Genomic DNA, 16,936 nt, shown 5'->3' on the forward strand with positions numbered 1-16,936 from the left:
TCGATCCCAGGACCCTGGGATCATGACCTGAGCCGAAGGCAGACGCTCCACGACTGAGCCACCCAGGCGCCCCCTGAGCATCTTTTCATATGCTTGTTGGCCTACAGAGTTTATATTAAACAAAACAAAAGCTACTTCACATTTAAAAAATAAACTCACTTTTTAAAACTTCTTGTCCGCTTCTGGGAAAGTCCCTCTCCTCTATCAATTTGAGAAGCTGGCAGGCTGTGCTTACAAACCTTCATCCACACAGCAAGCCTTCCTTCTAGGACAGCTGCAAAACTGGAAGCCCAGAAACAGTAGGTGGTGACAGATCAGACCTGTTATTGCAGGAAAACGACAAGCTCGCCCCCTAGTGACAAGTTAGAAAGATAATAAAAAGAGCAAATGTTTATTTAAAAAAAAAAGCACAACCACCATGTAGAACATAATGTCTACCTTACCCAGAATCTGGAGAGAAACTAATAACACAAACTACTAATCGATCAAAATAGTTTATTCACAGGGACAGTTAAAAAGGTTCAGTTCCAAGGGACAAAATGTGTCACAATATCCTTGCTTACAAATCCCTAGCTGAAGTTGCCTTGGGAATAATCTGCTCCTTAAGCATGGTGAGCAATGCCAGGGGAGTGGACTGGGGATGCTAACTGTCAACTGCGAATGCCTCCACTAAAGGCAGGCTTACATTTCATCATCTTTGCCAACCCTTACATATAACGACCTTTAATTTTATGTTGTACATCCCTCCTAATCTCTGTGAATTTATTGAAGATCTGACTCTAAAGGCAAAAAGGAAACCCACACCAATGATTACATAAGTCAGAGGGTGGCAGTTGTGACTATTTGACTTGTTCTTAGCTCCTTAAGCCCTCTATTATGTAAATCAAGATACTTTCTGATTTTCAAGCCCTCCCAACTAAAATAATAATAATAACAACATCTGATTCCTTCAGGCACTATGGCTGCTGATTTTTCCAACTTCCTGCTCTGTCTCCCCTCCGTACCCCCCCAATCTCTATGGCTCCCTAGTTTGCTGTTTTTCACTGAGCTATAAGACTTTGAGAACAAAAATCCCGTATGTGCGTGCCTTCACAGAACACAACAGATAAAAAGAACACTGACTGAAATAACATTTTAGGCTACAACCCAGTAGGTGACACTCTGGGTCAATGGGTCTATGTAACCAGAGCTACTGACATTAAGTCCCAAGTCTTCCTGCCCCAGCAGGTTGACCTTTAAGGGCTACATAAGACATAGGAGGTGCCAGCCTCAAGCTGTTTGTTGCTTAGGAATATGGACCACACTACCCAAATGTCAAAGGCTGGACATTTTTCTGCTGTTCTTTGTGCAGCTGCCGGGCCCGATTTTTTAGTACCTCGGCCTTCGCCTCGTCTTTATCTACGCCATCCCCCAGCCTGTACATGCGGCTGGCATTGGCACAGGCCCAGATGTGGCCCAAATCACAGGCTTTCATTGAATATTTACATGCCAGGCCCATGTCCTTGGGAAAGCCAGGGGCACCCTGCAGGAACATGGCACTGAGATTGAAGCAGCTGGAGGCATAGCTGCCTTCGCAGGCCCTTGTGTAGTAGTCTCTAGCCTTCTCCAGGTCAGGCTGGCCGTCCTCATTGACCTGTCCATCATGTGCCAGGAGACCAACGTTGTGACACGCCTCCACAGACTTCTTTCCGGGCCTCTCACACGCCATCAGAAAGCAGCTGGAGGCAGCCTTCAGGTCCTGGGTCAGTCCACCTGGGAGGAGGGAAAGGGAAGAAAAAAATAAACCCAAGCCAGGGCAGAACCTGAATATCTCAGGCCAATGTTAGAGAATAATTCCTGAATAAAGTTCATATATTTTGATCTAAGGCAGCACAAAAGGAAGGTGGCCTGGTATGATACACAAACCTTCCAGCTTTTTTAGCCTTGGAATCTTTTGTTCAAGTGATATCTTGTGAGATAGGCCACCCCTAAAGGAGCTGAAAAGTGGGGATTATAATAATAGCTACCTCATGGGGTTACAACAAGAACTTGTGATCTTATCAGCACTTCGTTCAATGTTCATTAATTTAAATGTATAATGAATACATATTATTTGCCAACCACTGTGCTAGGTTCTGGACAATAAAGAGACACTGTCCCTAACCTTGTGGATCTTAAGTCTAATGAAACAAATATTTAACAACCACACAACTAAATGTATGATTTTAAGTGTGACAAACATGTGGAAGAAAAGTAGAGGATGTTATGAGACTGTATCAGGACTCTGACCTAGACCTGGGGATAAGGTCAAGAAAAGCCTCCCTGAAGAAGTGACATTTGAGCTATAATATAATGGAAAAAAAGGAAAAAAATACGGGGTGAGGGTTGTTTAGGCAGCAGGAATAGGATACAAAGAGAAAAGGAGCTCATACGGCTAGAACCCAGAAATCACTAGGGAAAACAGGCTGTAGAGACAGGCAGGGGTCAGATCATGCAGGATCCTGTACTTATCCTAGGAGCAATGGGAAGCTGCTAAGAGGTGATTGTAAACAAAGGTGGTGACAGGGCTTAATCCCCATGTATGATTGATGTGAAATGTTGGGGCTCAGGAGCAAACGGTCAAGAAAGAATTTTTGAGGCATCTTCAGTGCAAAAAGGGTGGTTTTATTAAAGCACAGGGACAGGACCCGTGGGCAGAAAGACCTGCACTGGGGTTGTGAGGAGTGACTGATTATATACTTTCAAGTTGGGAGGGGGTTAGGGATGGTGTGAGTCTCTAAGGAATTTGGAAGCAAGGTTTCCAAGACCTTGAGGACTAGCTGTTGTTAGAAAGTGTCATTTACTATCTAGTAAAACCTTAGTCATGAGACCCTTCAGATGTATATCAATGGGCCATATGCTTGGAGGATGATCTCTAACATGCATCTTGGGGAGTGGGGTAGAGATAAAGGATTGCTAACATATATCTTGGGGGGTGGGGTAGAGATAAAGGATTGCTAACAATTCAATTACTTCAACTTAGGAAGACAGCACAGCACAGTGGTTAACAGAAGCCTGGGCCCTGTAGCCAGAAAACCTAGGCTCCAGTCCTGGCTCCATTTCTTGTTGGCTGTGTGACCTTAGGCAAGTTACTTAACTTGTACACGCTGTTTTCCTCATCTGTAAAATAAGGATAACAGTATCTACACTTCGTATGTCAGAAGCTTAAATGTGTTTTTACAAAGAACCTGGCACATAGTAAGTGCTCAGGAAATATTATGGTTTTTTTTAATGCCCTAAAAGTTTACATTATTTACATTCTATTTGGTATCCCTAATTAGCCCAATAGTCATTCTATTGAAAATGAATTTATTTCATCTTCATTTTTAAAGATATTTTTGCTAAAGTCAAATTCAAGCAGTTCAAGGGCTGACAGTTTTTTCTTTCAGCCCTTAAAAGATGTTGTTCTTTTTCTTCTGGCTTATGTTGCTTCCGACGAGAAGTCATGGGTTGTTCTCACCACTGTTCCTTTCAGTGTCTTTCTCAGATTGCTTTTAAGATGTTCTCTTTACCTTTAGTTTTCACCAAATTGGTAATGATGTCTCTAGGTGTAATTTTCATTGATTATTCTGCTTGAGGTCACTGAGCTTCATGGATCTGTAGATTGATACTTTTCATCAAATTTAGAAATTTTTCTGCTGTTATTTCTTCAAATATTTCCCCCCCCCCCAGTCTCTTCTCTTTCTGGGACTCCAATACACATATGTTAGAATGATGAATACTGAACCCCACAGGTTGAGGCTCTGTTCTTTTTTTTCCTTAGCACTTTATTTTAGATAATATCTATAATCCTATTTTCAAGTTCACCAATCTTTCAAATTTACTTTCTGAAATATCTATTTTGCTGTTAAGCCTGCCCAGTAAATTTCAATTTCAAATATTATGTTTCTCAATTACAGGATTTTTAAAAAAATTGTATTTGTTTTGTTTTGAAGATTTTATTTATTTGCGAGACAGAGAATGAGAGACAGAGAGCATGAGAGGGAGGAGGATCAGAGGGAGAAGCAGACTTCCTGCTGAGCAGGGAGCCCGATGTGGGACTCGATCCCGGGACTCCAGGATCATGACCTGAGCCAAAGGCAGTCGCTTAACCAACTGAGCCAACCAGGCACCCATAAATTGTATTTGACAGAGAGTGTGCACTCACACGCATAAGCAGGGGGAATGACAGAGGGAGAGGGAGAAGCAGACTCCCTTAGCACTCCCTGGGGCTCGATCCCAACACCCTGGGATCATGACCTGAGCCGAAGGCAGACACTTAACTGACTGAGCCACCCAGGCGCCCCTCATTTATAGGATTTCATTTGGTTCTTTTTAAGTGTCAATTTCACTAATGTGATTTCCCATCTGTTCACTTATTATGCCCATCTTTTATTTAAACCCTTAAAAATATTTATTATACCTGTTTTAACAGGTTTTTAAAAAAATATTTATTTATTTATTTATCTATCTATCTATTTATTTATTTATTTGAGAGAGAGAGAGTGGGCACATGCCTGTGCATACACATAGGGTGAGGAGTGGAAAGAGAGGGGCAAACAGAATTCACACTGAGTGTGGAGCCCGACGCAAGGCTCAATCCCATGACCCTGAGATCACGACCTGAGCCAAAACCAAGAGTTGGCTCAACCAACTGAGCCACCCAGATGCCCCTTATTATACCTGTTTTAAAATATTTAACTGTTAATTCCAACATCTCTGTCATATCTAGGACTGCTTTTGTTGTTGTTGTTTAGCAATTTCTTACTTTATGCGAAACACTGTAAATGATACTTTGTTCAGTCTGAATTTTGTTGTATTCCTTTGAAAATTGTTGAATTTTGTTCTGGCAGGTAGCTAACTCACTGGTGAATCAAGCCAAAATGTCTTTGGGACTTGTTTTTTTTTTTTTTCTTTTTTTAAAAGAGAGAGATAGCAAGAGAGGGAGAGGAGAGGGAGAAGCAGGCTCCCTGCTCAGCAGTGAGCCCCATGTGGGGCTCAATCCCAGGACTCTGAGATCATGACCTGAGCCAAAGGCAGACGCTTAACCAACTGAACCACCCAGGCGCCCCTGGGACTTGTTTTTAAGTTTTGTTAGAGCAAATCTAGAATAATCTTACTACTAAGGCATGGCCTTTTTGGAGTCTTAGTTGAACGTCTGTGAAATTCGATGTCTCTCCACTCTGGCTGATTGGAATTCAAACCACTCCAATCACTGTGACACATATGGAATCTCTTCTCAGTTCACAGCTCCCCAGTAGCTTTCCACTACAAGGTCTCTCAGTCTCCCTCTATGCATGTGCAGCTTAACTTTAGGCCAAAGACAAGAGCATCCCTATATGGATTTCTGGAGCACCTCCCTCTCCATCTGCCTTGCCCCCCACCCAGCTCATGTTCGCTCTCTCTCTCTCTCAAATAAAATCTGGAAGGAAGGAAGGAGCTACACAGAGAAGGTGCTTAACCAACTGAGCCATCCCTAAGTTTCTCAGTTTCACCTAGTTTCTCAGTAGCCTGAAAGATATCTGAAAAGATGTTCAGAATAACCACAGTATCTTCCACAGTTAAGAGGTTTATCAGTGGTTATATTATACCACAATGAACAGGGTTTATAATCTATTCAACCGGTCCACCAGTTGTATAGTTGGTCACAGCCCATACAGCTTCCTTTTGTGTCTTTTTTTTTTTTTAAAGATTTTATTTATTTATTTTATTTTAGAGAGAGAGAGCGAGTAAGTGGAGGGGGAGAGGAAGAGAATCCCAAGCGGACTCCAGGCTAAGCGTGGAGCCCCACGTGGGGCTCAATCTCATGACCCTGATCTCACGACCTGAGCCAAAATCAAGAGTCAGATGCTTGGGCGCCTGGGTGGCTCAGTTGTTAAGCGTCTGCCTTCGGCTCAGGTCATGATCCCAGAGTCCTGGGACCGAGTCCCGCATCGGGCTCCCTGCTCCGCGGGAAGTCTGCTTCTCTCTCTCCCACTCCCCCTGCTTGTGTTCCCTCTCTCGCTGTGTCTCTCTCTGTCAGATAAATAAATAAAATCTTAAAAAAAAAAAAGAGTCAGATGCTTAACCGACTGAGCCACCTGGGCGCCCCTTCCTTTTGTGTCTTAAAGTCCTCCTTAGAATGCCAATGAGGAATGGGACTAATCCTTGATTCACAACTTACCACGTCTGATCCTGGCAGTCAGATGTCATGTTTTACATTTTCCACGTTGCTTCCTTCTGAGTATTAGTTTTGGGGCTCATTGCAGGCTGGGAAAGATGGCAAGTGCTCCCACATCTATTACAACATGAGTCTGTTCATCTGTCCCAGTGACAATACTTCCTATGGCTCTTAGCACAGAAGTCACAATGAGCAATTCAGGAGCTCTTCGAAGCTTCACCAGTTGGGGCACAACTCCTCTTTTCACAACCATTTCAATCTGTTCATTTGGACAATCAGTATGGTAAGAAATGGTCCAGCAGGTATCTGCTAATACTTCTGGATCACTGCAATAAAGGAGATGAACTAAAGTGGGAAGAATTTGCTCAACAGCATCTACAGGAGCGTAGGATCCTTGTTGGAACAAAAATCTGAAGGTGTCCAGATAAGTTTATCTAAGTAACCACATGCTAAAGATGACATACCAGGAACTGCAAGAAGGACCAACAGTGGATCAAATGCACCATATTTGATAACCAAGTCTCAGAAAACTGAACTATTTCGTGTAATGTTTCCTAGAGCTCATACAGCTTATTCACTGATGTGAGCATGGGAAGTTGTCAATGGAGAAATGAATGCTGGGACAGCACCTCTATCTACCACAGCCTTGGTCTGTTCTGATATCCCAGAAGCTATGTTAGTGAGGGCTCAAGCAGATTCAATTGAATGGGACTATGAACATTTCTGTCCAAAAAGGACACAAATTTTGGAATCAAACCAGCCCATATTATGTTGTCTATGTGGGCTGCTTTTCCACAGAAAGCAGTTTCTTAGCAGCTTGAGTAGCCTGGAGATGGCTTTCCAAATTGTTGCTATTTATGCCTTTGACAATGTTATCAACAGACCAACTTACACTGCCCTGGTTGTTGTGGTTTTCCTGCAGTGGAGAAGTAGCATTATCAAGAAATGAGCTTACATTTCTCCTTTCAGCATCTAGTCTTCCTCCTTAGCTTTCCTCAGGTTTCACATTAACTTCTACTTGGCACCACCTCATTTTTATACCGTCTTTCCCCTTGTTCTTGAATCTGTTAAGATGAGCAGTGGGTGAATTGCACTGTCGTTGGCAGACTTGGTTACAACACAAAGGGAGAAAGGCCAGCTTAGGCTTCCACAGAAAGTATAGGCTGTGGGTCGGCCGCCCTCAAACACATCCCCAAGACAGTGTCCATGGTTTATATTCTTTTTAAAAAAATTTTTAAAGATTTTATTTATTTATTTGACAGACAGAGAGAGAGATATCACAAGTAGGCAGAGAGGCAGGCAGAGGGAGAGGGAGAAGCAGGCTCGCTGCTGAGCAGGGAGCCCGATGCAGGGCTCGATCCCAGGACGCTGAGATCATGACCTGAGCCGAAGGCAGACACTCAACTAACTGAGCCACCCAGGTGCCCCTTTGGTTTATATTCTTAAAAGTTCATTTAGTTGCCTTATGGAAAGAGATTTAGGGACTTGCATTAATCTCCTAACTGTAATCCAAGTAGGAGAGGAGGGTGGCTTGGGTAAGAATGGTAGGAGGAAAGGGAGAGACAGGACAGATTTGAGACATTTTGGAGATAAAATGGCCATGAGTTACTAGTAGAGAGAGGTACCACTTGCTAAGGGTATCTCTTGGAAGGTAACAGGGGCATAATAAACTGGGGGGAGAAAAAAACAATTAAGAATTCCATATTTGGGGGCGCCTGGGTGGCTAAGTTGGTTAAGCGACTGCCTTCGGCTCAGGTCATGATCCTGGAGTCCCAGGATCGAGTCCCGCATCAGGCTCCCTGCTCGGCGGGGAGTCTCCTTCTCCCTCTGACCCTCTCCACTCTCCTGCTCTCTCTCTCTCTCATTCTCTCTCTCAAATAAATAAATAAAATCTTAAAAAAAAAAAAAAAAGAGCAATCCACTCATTTAAAAAAAAAGAATTCCATATTTGGTTTGTTAAATTTGAGATGCCTATGAGAACTCCAAGTAGGAATGTCTAATAAACAATCAGCTACATGCGGTCTGAAGTATACAAGAATGGTCTAGATTAAAGATTATCTGCATTATCATTAACTTATCTGAGCCTTCATCTCTGCCTCTAAATTCCACTTTTTAGAAGAGCAAATTGAGGACTCTTTTTTTTTTCTTTGAGAGAGAGAGAGAGAGAATGAGCGTGCGCAGCGGGGAGAGGTACAGAGGGAGAGAGAGAATTCCAAGCAGGCCCCATGCCCAGCACGGAGCCCGACACGAGGCTTGATCCCACAACCCCAAGATCATGATCTGAGCCGAAACCAAGAGTCAGATACACAATCAACTGAGCCACCAGACGCCCCCAAATTGAGGACTCTTAAACAGAAGGGGAACAAAAATCATTCATTGTTACCACCACCTAGAGACCATCACTACTTCATTTTTGGTGTATTTCCTCTTAGCACTATGTAGTTTGGTCTTGCTTTTCTGTTTTAAGTAATCTCTACACACAACATGGGGCTCAAACTCACGACCCCAAGATCAAGCATCCCATGCTCTACTGACTGAGCTAGCCAGGTGCCCCAATTTGGTCTTGTTTTCACATGTCACGAGCCTCCTTCACTCCCCATTAGAAACCCTTCTTAATATCTGTTTTACTGGCTGCATAATATTTCCTCAAAGAGATGTGTTAAGAGTTAATTTCTAGGGGCACCTGGGTGGCTCAGTCGATTAAGCTGCTGCCTTTGGCTCGGGTCATGATCCCAGGGTCCTGGGATCGAGCCCCGCGTCGGGCTCCCTGCTCGGCAGGGAGCCTGCTTCTCCCTCTCCCTCTGCCCACTTGTGCGCTCTCTCTCTCTCTGTCAAATAAATAAATAAAATCTTAAAAAAAAAAAAAGTTAACTTCTACTTCTTTTCATACGACATTTAGATTGCTTCACAAAATAGTTGAGAGCTAAATTCATATATGAAAACATGTGGCCAAAGCATTCCTTGGGTGTGCACACTCTAAGTATATAATCCAAAGTAGGTTCTGCAGCAACCAGTACGGTCACACCTGTTCACATTGATAGAATGTTTTACAATTTTTAAAAATATTTTATTTATTTATTTATTTTTTTTGAGAGAGAGGGAGAGAACACAACCATGGGGGAGGAGCAAAGGGAGAGGAAGAAGCAAACTCCTCGCTGAGCACAGAGCCCGACCCTGAGCATGACTTTAGCCAAAGTCAGATGCTTAACCGACTGAGCCACCCAGGTGCCCCAGAACATTTTACAATTTAAGAAAGCAGTCACATCTGGGGCGCCCGGGTGGCTTAGTTGGTTAAGCGACTGCCTTGGGCTCAGGTCATGATCCCGGAGTCCCAGGATCGAGTCCCACATTGGGCTCCCTGCTCAGCGGGGAGTCTGCTTCTCCCTCTGATCCTATCCCCTCTTGTGCTCTCTCTCTCACTCTCTCTCTCAAATAAATAAAATAAAATCTTCAAAAAAAAGAAAAAAAAAAGAAAGCAGTCACATCTGTTCTCATTTCATGTTCAGAAAAATCCTATGAAGAAAGTATGAGCGGGCCGTATTACTCTAATTTTGTCAACACAGAATTTGTGGCTCAGGAAAGGAAAATGTCTTGCTTGATGCTGCACTGTCTAAAAGTGGGTTCTTTGGCCTCCTATGCTTTCCCTTGCCCCAAGCGATCCTTGGTAAAGGAGAGTTATTAACCAGTCTGTGTCAAGAAAGGACACTGGGTATTTTTTTTTTTTAGGAAAAAAGGGCAAAAAGACTGGAAAATTCTTTGGCTCAGAACTAGACAAGGGGAAGTCAACAGTTTTGGCATTTATTTACTTACTTATTTACTTATAAAAGATTTTTAAATCCCACAACCCCGAGATCATCACCTAAGCCAAAACCAAGAGTTGGACACCTAACCGACTGAGCCACCAGGTGGTAAAGAGAAACCTAAGCAGACTCCACGATGAGCATGACGCCTGACATGGGGCTTGATCCTGCTACCCAGGAGATCATGACCTGAAACCAAGAGTCAGAACCTTAACTAAATGCACCACACAGGTGCCCCTTATTTTTTTAAAGATGTATTTTTTTATTTGAGTGAGAGAATGCATGTGAGTGGGGGTGAGGGGCAGAGGGAGAAGGAGAGAGAATCTCAAGCAGACTCACCACTGAGCATGGAGCCTGATGCGGGGCTCGATCTCATGACCCTGAGATCATGATTTGGCCAAAATCAAGAGTCAGAGGCTTAACCGACTGAGCCACCCAGGTGCCCCAACAGTTTTGGCTTTTAGACATGGCAGGGTCCAAGGTCTGCTAAACAGCAATACAAAAGGGCTTGAGTAGCAAAGATCAGCTAACAGGATCTTCTTTGACGACTTTGGTTTGAACACCAAGAGAAATTTATTTAAGAATGTCAGTTTAACAGGTGTGCACACTCCTGTATTGATTTCTAAACACTCTGTGTTCTTTCACCCTCAAATACCTTCTCTCTGCCTGAGGCAACTCTATTCCACCTCCACCAAACAAACTCCACTCTGTCCTTCAAGTCCCAGTTTCAATGCTGCCTCCTCTGTGCAGCACCCTCTGCATCAGCACTGAACCCCCACAGTACTTTACATGTCTCTCTGAAGATGCTTATCAAGCTCTCCCAGGTGTAACAGGTATTAGTGTCCTTCTTCTCTGCTTTGGTCCATATCTAATTCATTGTTTCACTGAAGACAGCAGAAGTGTGCTCAATAAAGGAACATTTAAGAGGGGGAAAAAAAGTCTCAATGTACAATCGTTAATCACATAGATTTGTCAAATAAGAGAAAATAATTTCAGAGCCACTTTTGTTTTCCCTATTTCAATAAGGAACTCAAAGTTCTTGTGAAAACTATAGTAAAATATGGTATAAACATTACTTTAAAACAGATGGGGTGGGGGCCTGGCTGGTTCAGTCAATAGAGCATGCGACTTGATCTCAGGGTTGTGAGTTTGAGCCCCAAACTGGTGTGGGGATTACTTTAAAAAAAAAAAAAGGTATAAAAACAAAAAGAACCCAAAACTTTACCAAGACACAAATCCAGAGACTAAATAGCTAGGAACATTTTTGGTTTTGCATGCTGTATCATATAGGTGAGTTCACACCATATACAAATCTGTATTTGGCTTTCTTCACTGAAGAAATATATATATTTCATATGTTTTTCATCACATCAACAAGATGCTCTAGGAACGTTATTTTTTTCATGGGCTAAATAACATTCCATACAATGGAGGTAACATTATTTAACTTAGCTGCTACTGTTGGCACACAGGTTTTGGGTTTTTTTTAAATCATTAATATAATGCAGTTATATATTACTTGTAAATTGTAAGTTAATGAAAATAAAATTTTGCTAGATAAATAATACCGGGGTATCTTTTCACATTAAGTTTTTTTTTTTTTTTAAGATTTTATTTATTTATTTGAGAGAGAGAGAGCACACGGGAGCGGGCAGAGGGAGAGGGAGGAGCAGACTCCCTGCTGAGCAGGGAGCCCAACAGAGGGCGACCCCAGGACCCTGGGATCATAACCTGAGCCATAAGGCAGACACTTACCCGACTGATCCACCCAGGCGCCCCTTTGTGGTGTTTTTAAAATATGCCCATAAAAAATAATAATAATAAAATAAAATAATAAAATATGCCCATAAATTCTTTGATAGTCCTTCCTTCAAGAAGTAGGATGTTAGTTCTCTATTAGTGTGGGCTGGACTGACTGACTCACTTCTTTTTTTTTTTTTTTTTTAAAGATTTTATTTATTTATTTGAGAGAGAGAATGAGATAGAGAGAGCATGAGAGGGGGGAGGGTCAGAGGGAGAAGCAGACTCCCTGCTGAGCAGGGAGCCCGATGCAGGACTTGATCCCGGGACTCCAGGATCATGACCTGAGCCGAAGGCAGTCGCTTAACCAACTGAGCCACCCAGGCGCCCATGACTGACTCACTTCTAATGAACAGAATGTGATGGAAATGAAAAACTTGTGACTTCCAGGGGTAGGTCATAAAGGACACTGTGGATTCCATCATGCTCTCTCTTTTGGATAACTCACTATGGAGGAAACCAGATGCCATGCCATAATGACACACAAGCAGCCCATGGAGAGATCCCTGTCACCAGGAACTGAGGTCTCCTGATAACAGCTGGAAAGGCCTTTCCTAACAAGCCAACAATCTTAGAATTGGAACCTCCAGCTCCAGTCAAGCCTTCAAATGACTACAGCCCTAGCTCCCTGGTTAATGTCTTAACTGCAACCTCATTAGAGACCCTGAGGCATACAGCTAAGCCAATCCCAAATTCCTGACCTATAGCAACTATGTGAAATAATAAGTTTGTTGGAATAATTTATTTAGCAATAGATAAACACGACTCACTACTCCAGTGATAATTGCAATTAGGGCATGAGGCGAAAAGATAAGATGGTAGAGAATTAATTATTGGTCCCTTGCTCTGTGCCAGGCACATGCTGATGCCTTTACCTGCATTATCTTATTTAATCCTCACACCAACCCTATGAAGCAAGTACTATTTTTCTCCATTTACAGGTGATATTACTAAGGCAGAGTTAAAGTGACTGGCTCAAGATCCCACTACTTGCTAAAAGCATTCCCCAAGGTCTGCCAGACTTGAAAGGCTATGTTCTTCCCCCACCCACCCTGCTGAACTCTCTCCAAATCTTCCTACCATGTGCTTCCCCAAGGTCTGTGAGGACCCTTCTGTGAAGAGGGCACAGCATGAGGCTCAGGATGTGAGGCCAGCATGACTATCAATAAGAATGACCAAAGAAAGCAGAGGCCTCCTTACCTTTCCCAGTCACATAATAGGCCCCCAGTTTGTAGCAGCTATCGCTGTGTTTGTTCTCTTCACAGTTGAACTTCAACACCTTGGCAGCCTCCTCAAAATTCTTCTGGATCCCTTCCAAATAGTCCACCAGCCGATAGCATCCTGTGAGGAAAAGGCAAGAGCTGTTCTTCATGTTTGGGGCTGCTGCACAGCAGTGGGGAAGGCTGAGGTGGAGCGGGCCAAAATGTCTTTTATTTAGGACCAGCTTCTGTCCTCCTGAGGGGTGGCAAGGTGACCTCACCACAAAGAATGCAGGTGGTGTTCAGCCATTCCTACAAATGGCATCGTCTGCCCTTATCCAGGGACTGAGCAATATACAGGCTGGAGAGACCAAGGCCGCTGTACTGGCTCCACCACTCACCAGCCATCCTGGTGGAGCCCTTCTGCTCCCTGTCACCCAGGGCCAAAGACTCACTGACTTCCACGATTGAAACTTTGCTACCTTTGGAACTTCCCAGGAAGTTCAGCAATAAAACACTGGAAACCAAAAGGGTCTATGGGCTAGTCTTTGTAGTAGCAAGAAAGGGGTGCCTCCACGACTATACACCTCAGCCAGGCTGGGAATGAGAAGTCCAATGACAGAGTAGAAATAGTAGCTACTAAAGGAGTTGGAAATAAGACTCTCTCTTTGGCAGTCTCTAGTCCCAGTGAGCCTCTTCTTAACATCTCTCCCCTCTGTCTTTGTCCCTTCTTCTTCATCCCAAATGACACTCATCTCATTCATTTTCATTCAACAAATATTTGCACATTTATGTGTAACCATGTACCAAACACTGTTCTAGATGCTGGGAATATAGTCACTTGCCCTCCTAAAAATTACATTCTAGAGGAGGGGGAAAAAAATAAGTAAATAGGTGAGCAAGATGCATTTATTTTTTTAAGATGCATTTAAACAGTAATAAATTGTTATATGATTGAAATAAAACAGGATAGGATAGTTTGTTATGCACGTTGGGGGAATAGTTACCATAAACCGGGCAGGGAGGGCCTAGTAAGGACTGTGATGTCCAAGCTGAAATGTGAATAACAAGAATGAACTAGCTATTTTTTTTTAAAGATTTTATTTATTTATTTGACAGAGAGAGACACAGAGAGAGAGAGAACACAAGCAGGGGGGAGTGGGTGAAGGAGAAGCAGGCTTCCCAAGGAGCAGGGAGCCCAATGCGGGGCTCGATCCCAGGACGCTGGGATCATGACGTGAGCCGAAGGCAGACGCTTCACGACTGAGCCACCCAGGCGTCCCTGAACTAGCTATTTAAAGACAATGAAATGGAATGGGGTAGAAAGTCCCAGGTACAAGAAACAATAGACAAAAATACCCAAAAGAGGGAATAAGCTTGGTACAAATAAGGTATAACGTAGCTGGATCGAGGAGAAAATGGGTAGGAAATGAGGAGAGAATGGCAGGGGCCAGATCACAGGGCACTGTGGAACACAGGAAGGACTTAGGATTTTATTCCACGTCAATGGCAAACCACTGGAGGGTTTTAAGAAGGGCAGTGATATGATTCAATTTGCATTTTTATTTATTTATTTTTAAAAGATTTTATTTATTTATTTATTTATTTATTTATTTATTTATTTATTTGACAGAGAGAGAGAGCGCGCGCTCGAGAGAGCAGAAGCAAGGGGGAGTGGCAGAGGGAGAGGGAGAAGCAGCCTCCCCGCGGAGCAGGGAGGCGGATGCAGCGCAGGGCTCCATCCCGGGACCCTGGGATCATGAGCTCTGCGGAAGGCAGACACTTAACCAACTGAGCCACCCAGGCGCCCCCAATTTGCATTTTTAAAAGATTACTCCAGTGTATATGTTTGTACATGCCTGGATGGATACGGAAGAACAAAATACATGAAGGGGTACACTCTAGCATTGATAACAACAAACGTGTTGTTTTGTTATTTAAAAATCTAATAGGATAGCATTTAATAGAACAAAATGAAAATTTAATTACCAGTTTGAGGGTAGAGAACAGATTTTAAGGGAGTGAGCATGCAGAGTCAGGTTAGGCGGCTATTTCAGTAATCCTGGTGAAAGATCATGATGACTTCAAAGGACAGTAGCTATAGTAACGATACTCTCCTTCTGAAGTGCTGCAGCCAGTCCTTTTACGCCCACCCTCCCCCACTCCACTGCTCCGTATACTACTGTCCCGCGTACATTACCATGAACTCTCTCCTCAAAAACATGTATGGCTCTCCACTGCCTACAGAATAAAGTCTAAATGCCTTACCCTGGCATTCAAGGCCTGACACACCGTGGCCCAGACTCCCTCTTCAATCGTATTTCTAACTATAGCCTCACTTCAATCTTCCACAAGACAGCATTCTCTTCTCCCACACTGTCCTCCATTTAATCAACACTTGCCTGCTCCTCCTGACCTCCCCCACAAGTCTTCCCCAACTATCCTGCTCCTCGGTGACTCCAACTCTTCTTAGGACACCGGCGAGCCCTCAGAGAACCACCCTGGGTTCTTGTTAAGCCATTATACAGCAGAGCAACTCTGGCTAGTTGGTTAGCTTCAAGAAATAGCTTTATCATATTCTGGAAACCAGACTGCAAGCTATAAGACTGGGCCAGTGTCATTTTTTTTCCCTTTATAAAAATAAAGTAGGAAGGGGGCACCTGAGTGGCTCAGTTGGTTAAGCGACTGCCTTCAGCTCAGGTCATGATCCTGGAGTCCCGGGATCAAGTCCCACATCGGGCTCCCTGCTCGGCGGGGGGTCTGCTTCTCCCTCTGATCCTCTTCCCTCTCCTGCTCTCTGTCTCTCATTCTCTCTCTCAAATAAATAAATAAAATCCTTAAAAAAATAAAAAAATAAAAAATAAAAATAAAGTAGGAAGAAGAAAACCACCCAAAGGTACTGGCTGCTCTGGGTGACCACTGACACACTCAAGTCAACTCAACGTTCCCAGAACACAAGGGGCACATTCATGCCTCAGAGCCTTTTCACTAGCTGTTACCTCTGCCTAGCATAGATCTCCCCTACCTTCCTCAAGGCTTTGTTCAAATGCCACTTTCTCAATGACTCCCTCTGACCACTTAATTTAAAACTGCCCTCAACTCCCCATACCTGTCAGTCCTTTTTCCCATTGCACTGACTTTCTAACATACGATTTCATTTATTTCCTTACGTTTATTGTCCAACTCCCTCCACGAGAAGGTAAGCTCCAGAAGAACAGGGAATGGTATCTGTTCACTGATGTATCCCCACCCCTCTCTCCCAACACCCAAGCACATCTCCTCGTACCCGCCCCGGCCTCCAGGCTCGGTCCCGCCTAGGATCCCCCCGCTGCGAGGCCCGCAAGTCCTGGAGGAACCCAACCCGTTCCCCCCCAAAACACACAAGGTCGTCAGTGTCCCACCGCGTCCCCACGAGTCCCCGGCCGGAGACCCCTTCCAGACCTCCTTCAGCGGTCGCTCGTGACCCGTGCGGCCCCCACCCTTCCCCCATGCGTCCCCACGTGTCCCCAGGCTGCGCTGGCAGCGCTCACCGTCCGGGTCCTTCTCGCGGTAGCACTGGTAGTTGCACTCCACCTCCATGTTCTCCAGAAAGGACTTCACTTGCTCCTCGTCCTGGAAATCCACCACACCCGCCATGGCCCCTGCTCGCCCAGCCGAGGTTAGCCTCGCGGCTCAGCGCACCCGCCCTGCGGTCACGTGAGCCAGCGGAGGGGCGGGGCCCCGGAGGGGCGTGCCGCCGAGGGAGGCGCGCTCACCCGGTATTCCGGAAGCGGGAGCACCGCGAACCTAAATCCTGGAGCTGTCGAAGCTTCAAGCTGTTAAAAACCTTGCTACGCTCATTCGTTTCCTAAAACCGGTGACAGTCTTTCTGCAGCACTTTTTCTGTGCCAGCTTTGTGCCCTTCATGATTTTCTGCCTGCAGTTATTTAGTTCTTCATTCGTTCGTTTGTTCAGTGATCTCTAAGTGCCTACTGTGTGCC

General features: G+C 44.2%; 1 protein-coding gene across 1 annotated transcript; it reads right to left on the reverse strand.

The window, feature by feature from the left end:
* Positions 1-491: 491 nt before the first annotated feature.
* LOC110575051 (cytochrome c oxidase assembly factor 7) lies at positions 492-16,608 on the reverse strand. Its single transcript, XM_021683905.2, has 3 exons — positions 16,487-16,608; positions 12,958-13,098; positions 492-1,752 (listed from the first exon to the last, which is right to left on the reverse strand). The coding sequence occupies exons 1-3, from the start codon at positions 16,590-16,592 to the stop codon at positions 1,304-1,306; spliced, it is 696 nt and encodes a 231-aa protein (XP_021539580.1). The 5' UTR covers positions 16,593-16,608; the 3' UTR covers positions 492-1,303.
* Between the last annotated feature and the right edge of the window lie 328 nt (positions 16,609-16,936).

The sequence above is a fragment of the Neomonachus schauinslandi genome, chromosome 4, assembly GCF_002201575.2.
Source record: "Neomonachus schauinslandi chromosome 4, ASM220157v2, whole genome shotgun sequence".
Taxonomy (NCBI): Eukaryota; Metazoa; Chordata; class Mammalia; order Carnivora; family Phocidae; genus Neomonachus; species Neomonachus schauinslandi.

Excerpts from the sequence above, each read along its gene's own strand:
- LOC110575051 (XM_021683905.2), bottom strand. The coding sequence starts at position 16,592 with ATGGCGGGTGTGGTGGATTTCCAGGACGAGGAGCAAGTGAAGTCCTTT. Across the intron at positions 13,099-16,486 it reads CCGCGAGAAGGACCCGGACG|GATGCTATCGGCTGGTGGAC; the intron begins GTGAGCGCTGCC and ends TTTTCCTCACAG. Across the intron at positions 1,753-12,957 it reads CTATTATGTGACTGGGAAAG|GTGGACTGACCCAGGACCTG; the intron begins GTAAGGAGGCCT and ends CCCTCCTCCCAG.